The 21,350-nt window shown below is 35.6% G+C and overlaps 1 protein-coding gene across 2 annotated transcripts in view; it reads right to left on the bottom strand.

The window, feature by feature from the left end:
• The window catches only part of SNX13 (sorting nexin 13), a 68,912-nt gene that overhangs the window by 34,268 nt on the left and 13,294 nt on the right, over positions 1-21,350 (bottom strand). For both annotated transcript variants that reach the window (XM_082045712.1, XM_082045711.1), the window contains exons 2-5: positions 12,313-12,425; positions 6,811-6,913; positions 2,115-2,204; positions 1,586-1,707 (exon numbers count right to left, since the gene is read on the bottom strand). In XM_082045712.1, coding sequence (XP_081901838.1) covers positions 1,586-1,707; positions 2,115-2,204; positions 6,811-6,913; positions 12,313-12,425 — 428 coding nt within the window. The remainder of the gene's footprint in view (positions 1-1,585; positions 1,708-2,114; positions 2,205-6,810; positions 6,914-12,312; positions 12,426-21,350) is intronic.

Here is a 21,350-nt window from a genome sequence, read left to right as displayed (position 1 = left end):
TCTCAAAAGGCCACCAACCAAAACCACCAATAATCCAGACCAATCACCTGTTCAATCAACAAATCACACACAAGCACTAGGTGGCAGCCTTACATCATTCTTCCAAATGTGCCAATCAAAGAAAAAAGAAAAAAAAAAGAACAAAAAAAAAATATATATATATATATCTCCCTGTACTCATTCTCTCCAGAAGCTCGCATGAAGTTAGACATGCTAACACTAATCTAAGACTGCTACAGCTATATCCAACTACAGTCATTATAAATACACAATATCATTTTATCTTAATAATAACAATGAACTGTTGCAGCCCTATGAAACAGATTTGATTTGTGCAGAACACCACAACTGCATGGGAGTGGTGGCTACTTCTGAAGAGCTATATTACAAGGAAAAAAAACAAAACAAACAAACAACAAAACAACACCCCACGAAACAAAACAAAACCCACACACCCATTTAACCTGCTTTGACACAAACCCAGTGGTCGATACTCTTCATGAAGTAACTTTGTCAAATACACAAGAACACTGAAATTGAGTAGCCAGGTCCATTTCATGTAAACACGGGATTGTTTGCTGTAAGGTACCGTTTATTTAGCCTTGTTTTCACTATTTCCAATACTGTTTCCTAGGGTTTCCATTATTTCACAATTAATGAGATATTATGATAATGAATTTTTCCTAGCATTAAACCTTGCTCTCAATCTTGACTTTTCTTGACAGAAAAGCACACTGACCTACATTTTCCAGTCAGACGGAGGGGATAACAAAACCTCAAAGTTGCTAAGAAGTTTACTATATTTGGATGACCCACAAACTCTTCCGAAGAGACAACAGATAACAATCAGCACAGTGGGACAAATACCTGAAATCATTACTTAAGAAAGAAAAGAGGAATATAAAAGCATGAGGTACCTGGGCTGAGAAATCAGCCATACTAAAGAAGATAAATAATTTCCCAGGCAAGTTCCCTGACTTCCTGCTACACAATTAAGCAACAGCAGAAGAAAACATGAGACAATTAACAAACTATCCATTTATTGTGAATCAACCCTATTTTTAGAAAAGATTTACACTTGTGACATATTATTTTGTTCCCCAGATTACCATTCCTTTAAAAGTACTCATTGCTGTTACATATTGAAGAGCAATACCACTTTCAAAAGTTATCTGAGTTGATACAGACACTTGAATTAAAGGCTTCCAAGTTGACTTACCTTGGGAACAGCCCTGCTGTTTATATGAAACACACCTGCATATAAAAAGGTGATGATTTGTGCAACTCAATGCTTCAGTTGCAGAGAAAAAGCTATTTGGTAATTTTAGACATTAATCTAAATTCTGAAAAGGCCATTTTGCAAAAGAGCATGACTACAAACATCATTCTCCATTCATTCCTTGAGGGATCAGCAACAGATTGTAGTTCTTAGATTATGATCTTAAAATTTTACATGTTCTTTCTGTAAAATGCACTGAACTATGCCAATAGATAAACTTAATCATTTATCTGCTACCACACAATCCACAGAGGTATTTGCTCACTTGCTTAGACAGCATATTGATGTAAATACACATAATCTTACCTGGCAGAAAACTGAACAAGTGCATACTGAAGAGCCTGCCTGATTTCCAGAAGAAACGATTCATCATCACTTAGTGTGTAATACCAATACTGCACATAGTCTCTCAGGGAAAACTGGATTACCTGAAATTCAAAAGGAAAAAATAAAGACAAACTAATGAACAAAAGACAACAAAACATAAAATAGCTTTTTGTGCCTGATAATGCAACATCACGTTTCTTAAAATGTTAGCATAGTGAACTATACTCCCCTACCATTATGAAATTGTGAGTGAAACAATGAAACTCACATACTGAAACCCCTTTTTCATATTGGTTTACATGCATCCATTACCGCTATGCTGAGAAACTATAATATACAGAAAACAGACTCAAATGTTGCCCAATATCCTGGCTCATCCTCCATGTTTTTTCACTTACCACTCTCAAATGTAATAAAATTTTTCAACTTCTATTTCTATCTCAACTATTTAGATACTATGTAGTCAATACTTGCCAAAATAAGTTGAACAGTCCTGGTTAGAGCTTACCTGTTGCAAAGGCTCATCGATTATATTCGCGCCCGTCAGTCTTCTGTCAATCTTAATAGGTCTGGCTTCACGTTTCATTTCTTCTATGCACTTGAAAGAGATTAGGAAATGTAACTTTGAAGGTTTTAGCTAAAACTAAAAAACAGCTCGACTGTTTCTGACATATGTATACCTCCAGTAACGACTTTATAGAACATTCTCCCCATTATTATAATTTATAGAGTAGATAAGATATAATCATAGGATGGGTTGGGACCATTAATGGTCATCTAGTCCAACCTCCCCTGCAATGGGCATCGTCAGCTAGGTCAGATTGCTCAGAGCCCCATCCAACCCAACCTCAAATCCTCCCAGGGATGGGCTATCTGCCACCTCTCTGGACAACAATAATATATTTCATTTTCACTATGTAGTAAATAATGATGAGGAACTAACCTGAAAACCTACTTCTTGCTTACCATAAAAGGGCAAGTTTGCTAAAATACTAGATCAGAAAGAAATAAAACTCAAATAGTTATAAAAGGAGGCAGGGGATGGACACAACAGCAGCACAAGAGAGTTTGTATTTAAAACCCCAGTTCCATACTTGATTATCAACTTCCTGTGCAACTTCAGGCAGGTAACTGTTCTGTAGGTTTAGGGTTTTTCGTTGTTGTTCGGGGTTGTTTGTTTGTTTTGTATTTTTCTTGTTTTGGTTTTGTGGGGTTTTTTGTTTCTTTGTTTTTCTCTCAGGTTTTTTACCCATTGTAATTTATGCTGTATGTCAGAAGAGAAATTACTCTTTTATACTACCACTACTTGACAGATGAGTCTTTAAAAAGTAATCAATGACGGGGCAAAAAAATAATTTTCCAGAAGGACTTGCAACTCAAAGCAGTTAGAATTACTTCATCAGAGCTGACTTTCGACAAGTGACATACTGAAGAAGTAAACTTTTTAGCAGTGCTTCTCTGAGTAGACTAATATAGTGTCTTTCTACAAACTTAAGACGAAATCTACAATAAACCCCTTTATTTTCACAGAAATAACAATGCAACATCCTACAGTATTGTTCAAAAATCAAGTTATTTTATTCATTGATATAGAGAGAAAGTTATGCCTCTGTCGGAAACAGAAGAACTGTCAAAAACTATAAATGAAAACATTTTAAACCACATGCTCAGTGTTTCTATTCTACATGACTTCCCCTAAGTATCTCTCATTCAAACCAGTTAACAGTGAATGGCAGTGAAACACCTGAGGCCAGAAGACATTCCTCCTACTACTTACACCAAGTGCATATCACAACACAAAAGTATTTTGTTGCAAAATCCTGTATATTTTTTACTTTCAAGACAAGACAATGGTTCAATGCTACTTTAATATGAATAAAGTTCACTCATATTCAAACAACACTCCAGCTTTAGTGAATTTGCAAAGTACCTTGTCTTGACAGTGTCAAAAATCCCAAAAAGTACAGAATGGAATTATTAAGTATTTTACTAAGCTCAACATAGTTCAAATTTCAAAAAAAAATAGTTAAAAGAGTCTGAAGACTGCATGCATAAAACCACATTTGGAAAACACGGAAGAAAAAGCAGCAGCAAAAAAAGCAGCAGCCAAGAAAAAAAAAAAGGCAATGACACAGAGAATACACGAAGTTACTTTGTAAAAACTTGGTAAAAATCTGAATGTTCATAGGCTCATGGGTTTCGAGTTTGGGTCTGGACTTCAGGAATTCATCTTGTCCAACCTCCTGCTCAAAGCAGAGCCAACTACAAGGCTAGATAATTCTTTCATATTCCTTCCTCTCCAGTGAAATACTTGTACATGCAGTACAATTTCATTTGCTTTTGATATGTCTAAAGACACTTAAAATTTAGAATAACTGCTTTTATTTCATTGCAGCTACCACAGCTGACCACAGCTCTCACCTGGAAAGCACTGCCAGTTTTAAGCCCAACCTTCCAGACACCAACTTAGAAGATGAATTTAAAAGAAAGCACCCAACTCACATGATGAAAACTTTCCGATTTGACTGTCACTTCATACAAAACAGTAGTCTGCCATACTCTACCAGTAGTGAATCACTAGTTAGGAAAAACTAATATTATTCATTATTGTTAAATTTGACACCTACTCACTTCATGTTGAGCAGGCAGGAAGCACTTATGAGGAACGTGGGATGTACACTCTGCAAAGTGCGATGCACCAGCGTACAAGAAAACCAAGTACCTAAGTGCAGTGACAGAGAAGACTCCAGACTGCATAATAGATAGTTTTTAAGTCCTTTTTTGAAACTACACTAGGTAACTGTTAAATAGGAAAAATGCCCCATTTGGACTGTGCCACTATTTCCCAAATCACATACTTGCAGTCAACAGGTCATGGGCTTTCATGAGTGGACAAGACACAGGGGATTTACACATCTGCATCAAATTGATAATAGAGCATATGACCAAATGACGCAAAATAAATAGATTCACAGACTGGTCAGGGATCAAATATGCAAATAGCACTTACAACAGTGATAACTTATGCCATAGTAATTTGGCAATATTGTACCCAGCCTACAGAAACTCCTTGTCTTTCGGATGAAGCATAAGAGACATCATTATGATAACTCCACACTTCTGGTAAAGATGGACTGGATCTATATTTTTTTATTGAAAATGGCATTCCAGTTAACAGTTCAGAAGGCTCTAAACTTGCTTTTCATTCAACATTATTTTAATATAAACCTGCAGCCAACTGTGTATTTAACAGAGCCAGTACATTATAGCATCATCAAATACATTCCTGACACAACAGTTATATAAAGTAAACTTGCACAAGGAAAAGCAGGTTTAATCCTAATTTTTAACCTTCCTACATGTATGCAAACAAACAAAAACCAGCAGAAAGGTAAATAATCTTACATCAAACTTACATAACTATATATCTTTAACATAAGGCATTCATTATATATTCACTAATAAGTACAGTAAATGGCAACAAGGAAACCTATGTGCACAAAATCCTGTATTGTAACTTAAGAGTCTGGTACATTCTACACATTATTTTCACCCCCAATTTTGGTGCTCTGAATTATAATCAACACAACTCCAACTGCCTTTGGGGAAAAGAGCTTCTTATAAAGAACCTACATCACCTGATTACTTCTGAAAATATAGTATCACAAAATAACTTAATCTTGAGGTGAGTTTGGTTTGTACTTGGTTCACGAAAGCAGCATATCCTATACATTAGCCATTTGAAAGAATATTCATTATTCAAGACCACTTAGGACCACAATGGTTTTAAACATAAAAACTATTTCAAGTTAAATATGTTACTTTCCAATAAAGGTAAGTCAGCAGAAATTTAATACAGAAACGGCAAATACAAATCCCAAGTGAACCACACATTTGATTTTGATTAGGACTCTTCTTGCACTGCTACTGAAAAGCTCAGCTAAACTATCCAATGCTATTTTAATACAGTGGCAAAAATGAAATACAAAATGCTATTGTAGAAGACAAAAACATTTTAGCTGGAGAACAACTTCAAACAGCATTTGGTAAGCCAGCTAAAAATAAATACCTTTGCACTAAAAAACAAACCCAGAGACTAGTCGAGACAGGCCAGTTGACAAAAGTGATGTGTCAATAATCCACACTCAAATCAGAAGATAAATTACTGAATTTGTGAGGATTACACACACAAAAAACTCCAAATATTTTATTGTTTTATAAAGCAACCAGAGCGAACATATTTACTGAGCTCAAAGAAGCAACATTAATGTAAAAAAAGTTTCAACAATGTAGAGAAAATGAAAAAGACAGTAAAACTTCTTATAAATCTGCTCTCAAAACATGAGACATAAGCAACACTCCACAAGCTATATTATGTAAGACCTAAAGTCTATCCAGCACTAAGAATCTAGGCCCCTAAAATGAAGTTTCATTAATGGAACAGAACCATTAGTTGATGGCTGACTTGCCCTTTTTCAGCCTCTTGGCTATTAATAATTTATTCTGTACTAAACAAATGCAGATTTATCCAATTAGGAACCCTGAATTTAGGTCCATCAACTGCAATTATGTGCCTGTTAACAACTCAGAAAAAAAGGAGCTGAAAAGGGGATCCCACTCCTGCTCCACTACTTTGTATACACTTCCAGGATTTTTACTTGGTCTTAAAGACAGTCAAAGACAATAACTTCTACATGCTTGGAGTACTGTAAGTCTAGACTTAACAGTTTAATCTTCTTATCTAGGCAAGCAACTTTGTGACCACAACCAAAAGAATCAGAACCGGTGAGACTACAGATCCATTGATGGAAGAATCTTAAATATTCGCAACAATTGCACAAGAAAAAGCAAGAAGGAGCTACCACTCTCCTCTCCAAAAAACACATGTAAGTAGTCTAGGAAGGAACGGTTTAGTAATTGCCTCACAGATAATATTAGGTGGTTACATCTTACTCATTTCTCAAAATGAAGCCAGAAACAATACTTGAAACAACCTTTCCATAAATGCTTAAAAAGCTTTTATTTCAAAAAGAAAAATTATTTCATTTCACTTGCACATTGCAGAGGACTGAAAACATAAACCCAGGATTCTTTACCATGTGAAACAGGTACAATTCCCAGATTAAAACTGATTATTAGTGTTATTCTAATTTTCAAAGTCATAAAATCTGATCTAGGTGTTTAGATCAGTAAACTCTCCTTACCTTAGGGATCCCAACTGATGTACAAGGAAGAAATGAATGTTCACACTGCTCAAGGTATTTTTCTGAGTTGCTTTTTCCAAATAAAAGAGTAACCACAAAACCCCTAAAATGGAAAAAGAAGGGTCAGCTAGAACAACAGTTATCTTCTCCCCAGCCCCCAGTATTTCATTGCAAGTTACAGAATGGCAATATATGCCAATTCTCACTGTTTACTCTCCTAGTACAGTGGTCTTTCACAGTGCAGCATGCTGCTCAAAATAACTGACACAATGCTAAAGACGAAGTTTCCCAGTTTTTTTATTATCAGTCTAAATATATTCTTATCACACAGCAGAACTATATAGCACAGTCTATACTAGGGAGCCTGCTGCATGAGAAGCAGGTGATGGTATGCTACCTGGGCTCACAAATATTAGTACACAGAAAGAGGGGCAGTACACACATAAGCTGCTCTGGTTGTATTTATACAAAGATTCTTTTACTTCAACACTATGAAGAAATAAACTCTTTACAGATACATTTAGGCCACTGAAGTGTAGCACACACAAGCCACAGAAACACAGAACAGGAAGAAACCGATACAGTAAGTATAGTAACTAACTACTGACTGCATATGTTTAAACAAGAAGAAAATTTTAAACTGGGAACTCCTTTTAAGCTGCAAAGAAAAAATAACAAAACAAAACAAAAGCAAACAGTAGTCCTGTCAGGCTGCATGAGAACAGAATCAAGGAAAACATCAAAACCAAAGTTTTTTGGGGGGTTTGTGAGTTTTTTGGGATGTTGGGGTTTTTGTTCTTGTTGTTTTTAATTAATTCAGCATGCAAAATCTAAATAAATGCACTCCTGGATCATTTAGAACGTTAGATCAGAAATTCATTATCTTCTTTCCTCACAATTCTACAATGATATTTAAATTATGACTTATTGTTAGGCAGGACAGCAGTTAATTTTATTATTGTTTTCCTTATGATATAATGAAGGCATAAGGAAAAAGCAACCATTACAAAAATTCAACTTTGCTACAACAGCATTAATTAACTTACAATTTACGACACTAGGATACAAAAACATATAAACAGAAAGCTGGTTTTACTAAGAAATAGATGAAAACCTAAAGGCTGTGCCAATTATAGCAAAACCAAAGTATGTAGTCTTTGAACAAAGTCAAGCATTAAAAAAAGGATAATATGAAGTTACTGCTGCTCAGACTAGCCTTGGGATGGCAAAATACACACAGCTTTTTACACAAATTTCAAGCAGTCAATTCGAAGGCCAGCTGACCAACATTCGTGACCACAGGAACTCAAGTTATTTCAAGCTTGAAACATGACAAAACAGTATCTTCTATTAATATCAATCACTGCTGATATACAATACTCTTAAATGATTAGAATAAAATTCCTCACTGAGGTAAAATACACTGTTTGAAGGTTTTAATTCCCATATTGGCAAACATTCTTTTTAAGTACCCCAGAGGCTCAGTAATTAAGAAGCAGGGAGGTGGTCATTTATACTGGAACAATGCCAGGAGAAAGAAAAAAAAAAGGTACATAAAATTATTACTGGTAATGTGAAAATGCGTAAGAAAATTTAACTTGATACTCTGATTCTCTCACAGTCATCTTGACCTGCCAAGCACATGTACTTCCTTTGTATGAGGACAAAAAATAAAGGTCTAATTACTCTTCTGCTCCAGATACTTCCAGACAGCTTTATGACTGTAACACCAATGGTGCTAGTAGCATCATAACTCAGATCAAGGACAAAAACTCTCAATATTATTTTCACTATGCTTAGAAGTTAACTAATGTTTTGGCTTGGAGAGACAGGTGTTTTGTTGGTTTATTTTTAATTATTAAAATGTTTGAGTTTTCATTATCTATCACTTTTCTATTAGAAACATCAGTCTTCTTTTAAATAAAAGAGTATACACCTTTTTTTTTTTGGCTAAAAATAAGTTTTAACTTCAAGCATGCATCAGCAACCTGGGGAAGAGGTCTTTCTCCTATTTAAAAAGAGTGAATCTTGGAAATAGCTGGCTATATATATGTTTTCTCTCAAATATTATGACATTTCTAAAGTGAATAACTTAATTAAAAATACTAATATGCTACCAAAATAATTTAAGTATATGCTCAGTTTCTTAGATGCCTCTATGTATTTTCATTCTTAAGCAAGGAACGCTAGGAGCATTTGCCACTGTAGCAGAAATTAATACATTTTATTCTCTAATTTAAAATCTTGGGCGCATTAAAGAGGTATATACAGCCTGACCATTCAGTACAAATTGGTAGATGAATTCATCAAGAGGATATTCAACACACTAAATGAGAAATCATTTTAGTCTTTCTTCTAAATGAACAAAGCAGAAAAAAAAGAAAAATATTGTATTTTACTTGAATTTTTGTTGAGTTTTTCCAAAGATTATTGGAAGACCACATTTACACAGAGGCAGATTAACAACAGAACAAAGGTGACAGATAGAAAAATGAAGTCTACATTTTCCCATCAAGTCTAAAAAGTAACAGACTCAGCTGAATGGTTTGTGAAAGTCAAAAAACAGCTTCAGAACCATTCCCGATTTGGTCAGCAGTTAGCATCATCAGTGCAGGCAGCCAGTCACATATATGTGGGTATGATTAAGTATCAATAATTATGTTTTTAGACGACAGAGCAAATTCTTTTAAACAGCAAAGCAGTGGATGGTCCAAGAAATTTCAATTCTCACAACACTGGAAAGCTAAGCCTGTTGCCAGAGCCACGATTCAGATTATTTTTATTTTACTCCCTTAGGATGGAAAGAGGGAAGGAGAGAGAGTAAGGTAAGAAACATACAAGGTACAAAGAAAAGGCAGATGGTAAGACGGGCCCAGCACTCAGGTTAAGAGGTTCGCACCAATACTTGAAGACAAAAAAATTTCATGAATATGAACACTTCACAATGACATTGACTACACAGGTTAAAGAAACAGTATCTTTTGCCTCCTGCTTTTGGTGGAAAGAGCTCAGCTTCCTAAGCAATGAGTTAATAGATTCCAAACTGTAAAGGGACATACTACAAACCAAAAAAAAAAAATATAATATTCTATAAATCAGTCTTGAAACAAAACAAAGACAGCTTTTGATCTAAAGCTTTCATTTGTACACATTAATTATTTCAGTATCCTTCCATCCACACAACAGTACACTTACTACAAGATATGTATGTAAGAGGAAACACACAGCTAAGAGTAAATAAAAAAGAAATAATTAGCATATAACAGAAGGGAAACCATATGAACGGATTGATCGTGTTGACAAAGCTATGGCATCAACATTGTTTCCCATTGCAACTCACTGGCATATACTTTAAATGGTCAGGTCAATACTAAGGGTGCAACCAGCCACAATTCAACATTTTCTTTTGTTAGAACTGCAAAATGTGACAGAAGTGAACTCCCAGCTAGTGGAAGTCAGAAACTGCTGATATATGCCACTGGTTTTGAGCAAGTAATAAAAAGCTAGAAAACTGCATGCCAAATTGGATAAGGACTCCAACTTTAAACATAAAATTCTAACATAAAACTCCATGTCCAAAATTGTTATTTTGCTCCAGATAAGGGTAAAGTATTAAGGAAAGTATTATAATATTAAACCAGAATCCGATTTTTATTTTCTTAATTTATATAAATGATGTTATGATATATAATTGCTAATCGTAAGTAAAAACTTATTTCATAACATTCATTTCTGCTGGTTTCCAAGAGAAATAGTACCCAGTATTTTGCATAACTTCACAGGAATTAATTCAAAAATAAAAGGCTGGCAAGAATAATTTAGACAAAAATCTATCTGACCTAGGTAGCACTCACAGATCTGTATGCTGAATGTTAAAAGTCAAAGTAGGTCTGTGACTTTGAAAAAGATTAATAGTGTAAAAAAGGGCCAGACCACAGTCTTGGCCAAGAAGATGCGTATGTTAAAGCTGCCAAGTAATTGCATTCTACTGGAAGGGCTGCAACTTTTTATCTACCCAAGTAATGACATAATAGGAAGATGGATACAAATTCTGCTTGAACAAATATAATACCACAAGACTAATTTATCCCTAAGAAGATCAATGTTCACCGACTAGCTACAAAAATGAACCAAAGCAGCAAAAGTATGACAGCAAAGAGCTATCAGAGGTGAGCTGGGAAGGAGCCAGCTCAGGCACCAGAGGCTGTCACAGCAGGAAGCTGTGGTCGACTTCAGACACATTCCATGAGAGCTGCTGGGACCGTGGGCTTTGGAAAACCAAGCAAATGAAACTGAGCAAGAAGGACAAGCTTCTAATAAATTATAATATCCCACATTATTTTTCATACTCCAAACACTAAGGAAGTAGTAATACAAAAGAGTAAATGGAGCAAACTCTTGCCCTTTGGATGAACTCTTTGCCTTCTGCCCTGGACAAAGAGCCAGCAAAATATGCCAATCATGCATGTATCAAGACTTAACAGGACAAAAGCATTGACTCTGAAGTTAGTTTTATTTCAATTAAATCCTCTCTCTGGTAGACTGACTACTCTGATTTCTCAGAGATGGAATTCCAAGTTTCACAGAGCTGAAACCCAAGTGTAGCAGCTCTAATTCTAGCTACTAAACTCTTACATTTTTTATGAGACATACAGGAACACACATATATTCTGTACTGTATCCAATAGGAAGGTTAAAAGGATGTTTCAAAGGGAAAAAAAAAAAACCTAAAGATAGCCCAGACACCCCGTTAGAAGTCAAGTAGGTCTTTGAGAACCTACAAGTGTTACCATCCTGAAAATTAGCCTTATGAGCAAGAGTAAAGAGAAATGTCTCACTAATACATTTAGACTTGGCATTAAAAATAAAAGTTATAATGGTTACAAGACAGACATTATAAAATACAATGAAATAATGATGGCTAAAGACTATAAAAATGTCACCTGCTTGCTCCCTTGCTGTCTATAGATAAAATACAAGAAGTCTGCAGCTGCTGAACTCATCTAGTTGTTCAAGATGCAGCATCATTTCCACACACCCAGGAAAACACCCATTCACTTTTCTCATGAATGAAGTATCTTAGGTAGGAAAATGAGACTGTGATAAGAGGACATAATTACTTAGAAAGTACTTGGGAAAAGAACTGACACTGTAACAGAAAGTTATGAAGTTAAACATTGGTTTTATGTATTTGTTCTCCAACACCTGTTGTAAATAGTTTGGGGTGGTGGTGTTGTTTTGTTTTTTTTTAACCAAAAATCTTATTTTTGCCTGGGCAAATGTAGTACAAGCACTATTCAATAGCAAAAAAAAAAAAAAAAAAAACTTTTGATAAAATCAAGATCTCAAGAAAAAAACTTGGCTCATAAAGAGCTGCTCAAATGTGGAAATATTAATCACACAGAAGTCACTTCAGACTTTCAGAGCAAACTACTTTCTAATATACACATTAAAATTTTACTTTCATAGTGAATTATACAAAACATGAAGTAGTATACTTACCCACCCACAAAGCAGAGGATATAAAATGCTAAGTAAAATATAGCGAAGGGTCCAAAAGTTACTAGAAAAAGCACAACACCAAGACTTCCCCATCCCCATATGGAAAGACTGGCCTGTAAACAAGAACACATGGAAAAGGAATAATTAATATGATATTTGTACAACTTTAAGTCTCCAAAACAGTATTTGTAGTTTCTACAAAGCTTTATACATATCTGATACATATGAAATAAGTTTTGCTTGATGCAGTAAAAGTGATCTTAATTTTTTAAAAGCATATTGCTATCAAGTTATATTGTGGGCTAGTAGTCCAGTTAAGCCAACATTAGAACATTTTTCTTTCAAATATTGTTACCCATCTCTTGATTCAGATGCAACTATCGCCCTTTAAAGTATTATTTCTTTCTCTTCTCTGTTCTCATTTAATGTACTTTTATTTCTTGAGATCCATTTTTTTTTACCCCTGTGAAATTCTCCACTACTGCCAGGCTTTGTAACAGAATAGGGAGAGATTAATACAACGTAATTTCACACAATTAAACATGTAATTTTCCACAGCCAAGCAAGGCTATTTCTTCCATAGATCAAATCAGTTGCAAGACCAAAAAAAGTGTCCCTTTCTCCAGTCAAGTCACACACAGGTCAGCAGGCACACCAGATATTTGGTGCAAATTTACTTTTACTCTTTCCTTAACACAAAAGAGATGGAAACTTAAGAAACTGGCTACTGTATCTAACAATTTTTACCACAGAAATCAAGAATCAACAGTTCTTTGACATATCTAAATACAATTCTATTTTTAAATCAGCAAATTCAATACATAAAAAAGCGGGATCACTGCTGAGCATCTTCTCCATGCAGGTATTACCATGTTCCTGGAAAAAGATCAGTCTTAGCAGGCAGGACTGACACTTTGGCCACGGGGGGAGATGAGAGTTGTTTGGGAAGCCCGTGATGCAGCTGAAGGCAGCCACAAGCGCATCTGTGGGGCTGGTGGCATTTGGGGGCTGTTGGCTACGTAACACAGCAGACAAAACCTTACCTGTGCCGGCAGATTCACCAGGACTATGAAAAACGCAGCAAAGTTCAGGTTATCGTGCCAACATAGATTACAGTGTAAGTGCATTCATATACATGAATACATACGCACACACTTGATCTATCTAGATAGATACATGTATGCATGTATATCCACATACACACAGGGTAATCTAAAGAGTGGGGTAGTGAAAACGTGACTGAACTGAGCTACAATAGTTTTGGACCTTCACAATACTGCAATGCAGTCAACAAAGATTATATAAATCAAATTCAATCTAGTCTCGAGTTCAATATGGAAAGCATGTTTCAGCCAAGTCCCAGGAGTGTGAAAGCGATGATGACAAGTATTTATAGGCCACCAAAACTGTTTCCAGCTCCAAGGTTCTCAACTTTTCTTTTTTTGTTGTCTAATTTACGCCTTTCCTAGCCGTGATCCAATGACACCCTGATGGGAACTCAGACAACTGTGATGTCAACAAGTAACATTAAGAAAGTATTTAAATAAACTCGTCTTGCAGTTTGACATGTAGAAAACAAGGATGGTGTTTGATCTCTGCAGAGAGCCCTGTTTTAGCTTTTAATATGGAGTACAGGGGAAGCTGGACTACAGCTCTTATTTCTCTAAAGGGACTATTTAGACTTCATCTTTCCATCTTAGGCAAGGGATTCAGAAAAATCAACTTCCTGACAAAAAAAGTTTTAAAAATTCTATAAACAATGAAAAATAATATAAATGAGGCTCCTACATGAAGCAGCTTTGGTTCTTTACCGAGAGCAAGACATCAGACTGCCCAAAAGCAAAATCATAGCTCTAAAGAGAGACTGTTTCATAGATGTAAACTGTAATAATCAGAATTTAATTATTCCTATTTTAATGTAAGTTTAATGAAACATTGAGATTAAATTCTATTTTCTTCCTCATTAAAGCTTCTTAGAGAGAGATAGAGAAGCTATAGTGGCTTTTCTCTTAGTGTTTGAGGCTGGAAAAAAATACACTTGTCTACATACTTATGTGTTTAATTAAAAAGTGCTGCAAGTCAAAAACTGGATTGGAAGGGATTCAGTTCTCTTCAAGCTGAAAAAGTGTTTTATTAGATGATATTAACCATACAATCCACACAGCTAAAATGCCAAAAAATGGTGCTACAATAAAGAAAAAACAAACTTGGCCCCAGTTGAATAGAAGATTTCATTGACTCATAATAAGTACATGCATAGACAAACTGCTTGGGGGATGGGGAGGAGAGAGAGAGCAGGACACCAATCTAAAGAAAACTGTCAAATACAACAATTATCTAAGAAAGACATGAGCTCTCATTATACATCTACATTTCAATACACAAAGAAGATTCTTCGTATTCATGCCCTCAGAAATGCATTTTAACACTTCTGCAGAGCAATACAAGCAAGCAGAAGATATGCACATAAAAGATCACATTTAATGATGGTCTTTTTTGTCAAAAAAATCAGAATGCTTAATGGCATTGTTCAAAAAAAGTTTAAGTTCTAAATATGGGATAAGGACTCTCAGTGACTTGACAAAACTTAATTAAACTAGATGGCGGAATGCATATTCAGAGTTGCATGAATGCATAATTAACAATGAAAGTTCTATAATTCTAACAGATAAAACAATGACCTTTTGTCCTATGCTCTAGTTTTGCAATTTAGCATATGGCTACAGAGATTCAAATCTCATTTGGTATTTTGATAGGATTTCTTAAAACTCACATAACTTGGTACACTGTAGTAAGTACAACAGATACTAGCCCAATTCTTGTATACTTTAGATGAGTGTTTTATAGTCATGGATTCTGAGACATTAAAAGGGATCTAAACATCAGCATGGTTCCATTTAAGCTGACTATAAATAAAACTTCCCGTAACTTCACATTTGTTGAAGGGACTTAAGCAGTATGACTCCCAGACAAAACTGAAAACTTTGAAGTTCCTTTACCATGTCAAAAATCAACTATTAAAGGCAAAAAAAAAAAGTCCAAACTTCACAAAAATATATTACTAGGCAGCTGGTCAGTACTGTGGAACTAGCTCAGGTATTTAAATTCAAACCTCACTACTTAAAACTTACCAGTAAGTTTTATTTATAATATCACTTTTTAATAGAGTCAGATTTACTGAAGCTCTGCCTAGCCTTGCTAAAGCTAACTGCAGGGTGAACACTGCTCACTCCTGACAGAAAGAACAAACCAGCCTTCTGAAGAGATGGTGTAATGCTGGCATGTAAGCAGCAGCTATCGAGACCCTTTGAAAGAAGCTGACACACCCTAGGGTGGGACGCAAACTTCCAAACTGAACTGTCATGGTACTATTGATGAGATTTCAAGTATCTAGGACAGTTACCTCAATGCTAGAAAATAATATAGACCTCAATCCTGTGGTAGGTATGTATGAGTACACACTGTATACATACCTACATGTGCACACATGTGGAAGATCTTTATTCCAGATCAACCACCATTCCACCTCATAAGTTTTAGCCACTTTTGCTTACCATCACTACAGATGCCATGTGTTAGCCCCACCATTGCCACTGCTTCTCTTTCATGTCTAAAGTCTTACAAATAAGAGTTCTGCAGTACTTTAATAAGGTCATATACACAAAGGCCTAATGTAGCATCATATTCACTCACAGGAATTTTCTGCCCCGGTGTGGAACTGCTCAAGCGAAATAAACTGCAACTGCAGCAAAGGGCTGCCAGTAAGCCCAAACAGTGCACTGAAGAGCTGTATCAGGTGGAAGTGACACACCAAGGTGAATATTCACATGAGCTTGATTCAGTTGTTACAGATAATAAGACTATCACCTCTTAATGACACCTGCTTTTTTTTTTTTTTGACAAGGCTTTGTCCATTTTTCCCATTGAGTGTTGGCAGTATACAGCCAACTACTAGAAGTACATAAAGAACTTGTTTTCTTATATACATTTGCTTTCCCTTTTTTTGCCTTCAGCTTTCTAATTAATGAAGCATTTTGATGATCCCTGTTGGACACTGTCATGGCTAATGGTGCTGAGGTAAGACTGACTACAGGACTTAACGTGGCCACATGGCAGCTTATGTAAACCCACACAATTCACTGCCTAGAAACTGTGTACTAAGGCCACACAGCCAGTCTTAACTCAAAAGTTTAAGGGAAGAAAAATCCCACTGTAATTTAGTATGCATGCAGTTATGCATGATATAATTTACTAGTTATGAATTAGCTGAAGTATTTTGCAGACAAATCAATGGCAGTGTGGCAAGGATTTAATGTACCAACCACAACAGCAATGATTTACTCCAGTAACAAACACAACTATGTCCTACTATACTTTAAAGCAGCTTCAATAGGTTTCTTTTTTGCTTAATCCAGCTGACAAGCTTTCAGAGTTTTGCCTCTATCCCATCTTTAAACAAACCCCTCAGCCTTGATACAGCTTTCACTAAAATGATTAACCAAGGTAAATATAGGTATCTTGTTTGATTTAAACTGGTGCTATCAATTTTAGATTACAAATGGCAGGAAGATACGTGTTTCCCGTTTACTACAAAAGCACTGCTACTCCAGAAGTCCAGCCCACAGGTAGTCCTTTTCTTCCTATCATCCCCTTTGCCATCCAGCAGCCGACACACATGTTCCATCTCTGGAGGCTCTGGATGCCACAGTCCTCCTGCTGCAGGTAGGAACTCCTGCTCCAGACACCTGGCTGTCATCACAATTCCCCCACGTGCTCAGAGTAATTGTGGTTCCAAGTTTGGACAGAGGCCAGGAGAGGAAACAAGGAACATTCCTACAGGAAGGCTGGGCTCTGCAAGGATCCACTTGTCAATCTTAAAGCTTCAGCAGCATGCTACTGAAATCTTACAGCTGTAGCATTCAAAAGGACAATACCACTTCTGATAGTTGCCATTGTGGTTGCTTTCAAATTTGTTACTAAAGAATAATCTGAACATTGAAAGAGCAGCATCATTTATAAACAAAAACATGCTTCTTTGCCCACAATTCTTTTAGTGCATCCAGTTACATTTGTCCATTAATATTACAAAAATGACAGTAGCTGACCTGTCCCTAACTAGACAGTGATAAGCAAACTATTATTTGCCATTTGGGTAGTTCAAACTAATTTTTTTTTAATATGATGTTTTGCCAAATGTATTTAATGCCATCTCAGGGCTCACATTAAAAAAAAGTCAAGGATTGCATATACAGTAGATGTCAAGTTTAATTTTGTTAATTCTACACATCTGCCTTTTAATTTGACTTTCATTTTGAGTGTAAATGGAACATGTTCACGTGGAAATCTTTCTATAATTAAGGTGGGTGTCATTTTTGTCAAGTGATTAAAAACATTATTTTAGGATTCAAATTACTGTCTCTTCACTAGCATGACAAGTAAAATTGGAAAGCTGTATCAACTGGAGAGCCAATTTCATCTGCGACAAAATTGTTACATTATGCTACTACAAGAAATATTTAACAATTGTGAAATAAACCATTAACACCTTCGTAGTTACATTCTCCTATCTGCCAAAGTTAGAGCAATGAAGTAAGAGACATGTCAAGCGGGGTTTTGAAAAAAGAGTTCTGCATATCCTTGTTTTCTAACATCACTGAAGGTCTCTTTTTAACCTCCTCCTTCTTTTTGCCCTTTTCCTTCCTTAGACCAAAAAGGCAAGGCAAGGCAAAACCCTAAGCTTCATTTCTACTTCAGACTAAGTAAAAATAATAGTAGTGAATCTATACAACAAATTACTAACGTATTCGCAAGAAAACTCCTGGCAATTTTTGTTTTCAAAGGAATTTTATGTAGTCTATTTTGGTTTTATTGTTTTAAGTTTAGATTTATTTTTTTCCAAAGCAAGCCTAAAACATTAAAGTATATAAATATAAACTAATCACCTCTTAAATAAAAAATAAACCCTACAAAATTAATGTTAAGTTTTACGAAGTCAGACCAATGAAGTTTTTTCTGGCTAAGTGCAGTATTCCTGCTGATGCCTCCTGGTTACAGAGGCTGCAAACCCTCTTCCCTGCTAAGCCAGAGTCCATCTGTCCCCTCCCCAACTCATCTCCTCCTCTTCCGCTCAGTGCACACTTCATATGTCAAATGGCTTAATTGATTAACAGTTGGATTAATTCAAGTGCAATCACGTCTAACTCTATTTAGTTTGGATTTTCCTGCTGCTTCTCACACTGCACGAGACAAAAGCCTTCGGGACCATTTTCTCCTACCCTCCTCCACAGTTATACAAGGTGGTCTAACAAAGCTCTCATGGACAAGTAATAACTTTTCATCTCTATTTTAAAATCACAATTACTGCACTGCTTTGATGATTCATTAAGTTAAATTTTAAAAGTGCAAACCTTTAAATGAAAAAACATGCTAGTATTCTCCAAAGAGCAACAAATTCCATTACTAAAAAAAACCCAAAACAACAAAACCCTGCCTGTTTCCTATAGCCAGAATGTCACTATTAAAATAAAAACAGAAAAAATATGTTCCATATTTTGACATGATTGGTTTGTGCAATAAAGCTGATGAAGAAAAATAACGTTCTTCTGATTAACACTCATAATTGTTGTACCAGAAATGGTAAATAATTTCAACACTGAACTTCCTTTTCAAGGGAAAAAAACAGAGTAAAATTCAGCCTGGATTCAAGAGTCAAGATTTTTTTTTTCCCTCTCTCACAACACCTGCTCTGCCAGCATTGCTGATCAGAACATGAAATTAGGAAATGGATTTTTTAAATTTTAAACTGACCTTCATTTTACTAACATTTATTTTGAGCACTAACAGCTATTTTATTACATAGCAGAACTATCAGCAAGGGACAAAAAGCCTCATTTCATGTAACCTTATTCTGAAAGTGAAGTAAGTATTTATCTTACTGCAAAAAACATGAGACTACCTTCACAGACAGACAACTCTTTCTGACAACTTTTAAAAACTGTTAAAGTATCTAGTTTAAAAGGATGCAAAGTTGTGGTCAAGTTTAAAAGAAGCACTTGAGCATCCTGGATAACAATGGGAAATAGAAGATGCAAGCCCATTTTCAGGTACTTTCTTAAATATAGAAATTAAATATTCAAACTCATTTTAGTATAATTTCAAAGAGAGCGATCCTTCTCCTTTGTAACAATCCATATTTATTTGTATCTAAGCATTTTGGATCGCCTTAGGTGATCCAAACGAGGCCAGGCTTATTGCTTGATAGGATCACCTAAGGCGATCCAAAAGGAGAAAATAAAGTAATCCCTCTAAATCTAGCTTGAATTCAAGCCAATGAGATAATCTAGACTGTTCTATGTTCAGTCTCTGGATAAACAGATTACACCTATTTCAAGTTTCACTAGTGCAAAACAGAGGCAAAGAAGAGAGAGGGGGAAGCCCCCAGAATCTTTATAAAGTAAAAAAACCCAAACCAAAACAATAGTCTGTTCTCCTAAATAGCTAAAAATAATGATGTCACATGTTCTTTAGTCAAGAAACTGTTACAGCATATTTCATTTGTGATTATCACTTAAGCAGCATTTTAAACTTCTTACTCTCTTGCCTAAAACTGCAGAAAGCAGTTATTGAGAAGTTCCTTTCAGCAATATTTTCTTTCTTTAACTGCTAAATAAACATGATCCCACCAAATAAATTTTCAAGAATCATCAAGTTTACTTATAGAACAATTTCTACCACTTAAGATTCCCAGTATTTATCCTGACAGAAATATATTAAATCAGTCTCTCTCCACGGGAGTCTGATGCAGTAGGCTGTCTCTTCATGTTCCATCTAATTAAAAACCTGGAGGCAGAGCTCAGAGCTACTGCAAAAACAGTTGCACGAGACACATTTTTTAAAAAGGTTTCTTCATACCTTAAGAGCTATGCTTTTGAAGGTAGAAAAGAAATCTCTTCAGCTTTAAGCTAATGTTCCATGCTAGTGGTATCTTCAACTGAGCATCCTTTCTAGCAAGCAATAAGCAGTTTCTTATTCCTTTAACTCAAATCTCCACTCTACTGCTCAAATCATGCTACTACCTGTATCAGCTCCTACTTGCTAAGAAAATAAATATAAATATTATATATTTAAATGGTGTGGGACCCAGCTTTCTGTTCAAAGGCAATCCATTCTTGTTCACAATCTTTAGAGGGAAGAGAAAGTAGAAAAAGATGGGTTATAACACGTCTGATGAAAAATGATTATTTTTCTTTAAATAAACCCATTATTTCTTCTACAGAGATACCACACAATTTCAAAGCTGTTGCTGTGTGTGAAATAGTTTGTGCCATCTTAAATCGACAGAATTAGCTAAAAAAGAAAGTAAAAAAAGAGACAGACAATGATAGAGTATCTACTTTAGGAAACCTCAGAAACTTCAAAAAGCAACAGCCTCAGAAAACCAGAAAGTCAAACCAAGCAAAAGTTCTTGCATTTTGCAAATAAAGATCTGTCAGGGACATGAAGGTATAAAATAAGATAAAATCCATAAAATTATGAACTTTTTAGAATTGCACACTGCAGCAGCAGTTATTGTGCTTTTGTTTTTGTTTGCCTTTTCCTTAACAACCCATCACATGTCAAACAAGAGACAATACCTTCAAAATTTTGATTGAAAAAGAATAAAGTTTTTGTTTCTACCACTTGATTACTTGCCTAGAAGCAGCTATAAGCAAATAACTATTCTCAAACAAACTCCTTAAAACCAATACTTTCTTCTAAAAGGACCAATAAACCATCAATTTTAAAGACAAATCTGCAGGATGTGCAGCTCTGGTGACCTCAGCACAGGAAAGACATGGAGCTGTTGGAGAGGGTCCAGAGAAGGGCCACAAAAATGATCAGAGGGATGTAATACCTCTCCTGTGACGACAGGCTGAGAGAGTTGGGGTTGTTAGCCTGGAGAAGGCTCCAGGGAGAACTTATTGCAGCCTTTCCGTACTTAAAAGGAGCCTATAAGAAAGACTGGGACAGACTTTTCGGAAGGGCCTGTTGACACAGGA

The sequence above is a fragment of the Streptopelia decaocto genome, assembly GCF_964273445.1.
Source record: "Streptopelia decaocto genome assembly, chromosome: 2".
NCBI lineage: Eukaryota > Metazoa > Chordata > Aves > Columbiformes > Columbidae > Streptopelia > Streptopelia decaocto.
Note: the sequence above shows the minus strand (reverse complement) of the source record. Positions and strands in the feature narration are given on the sequence as shown.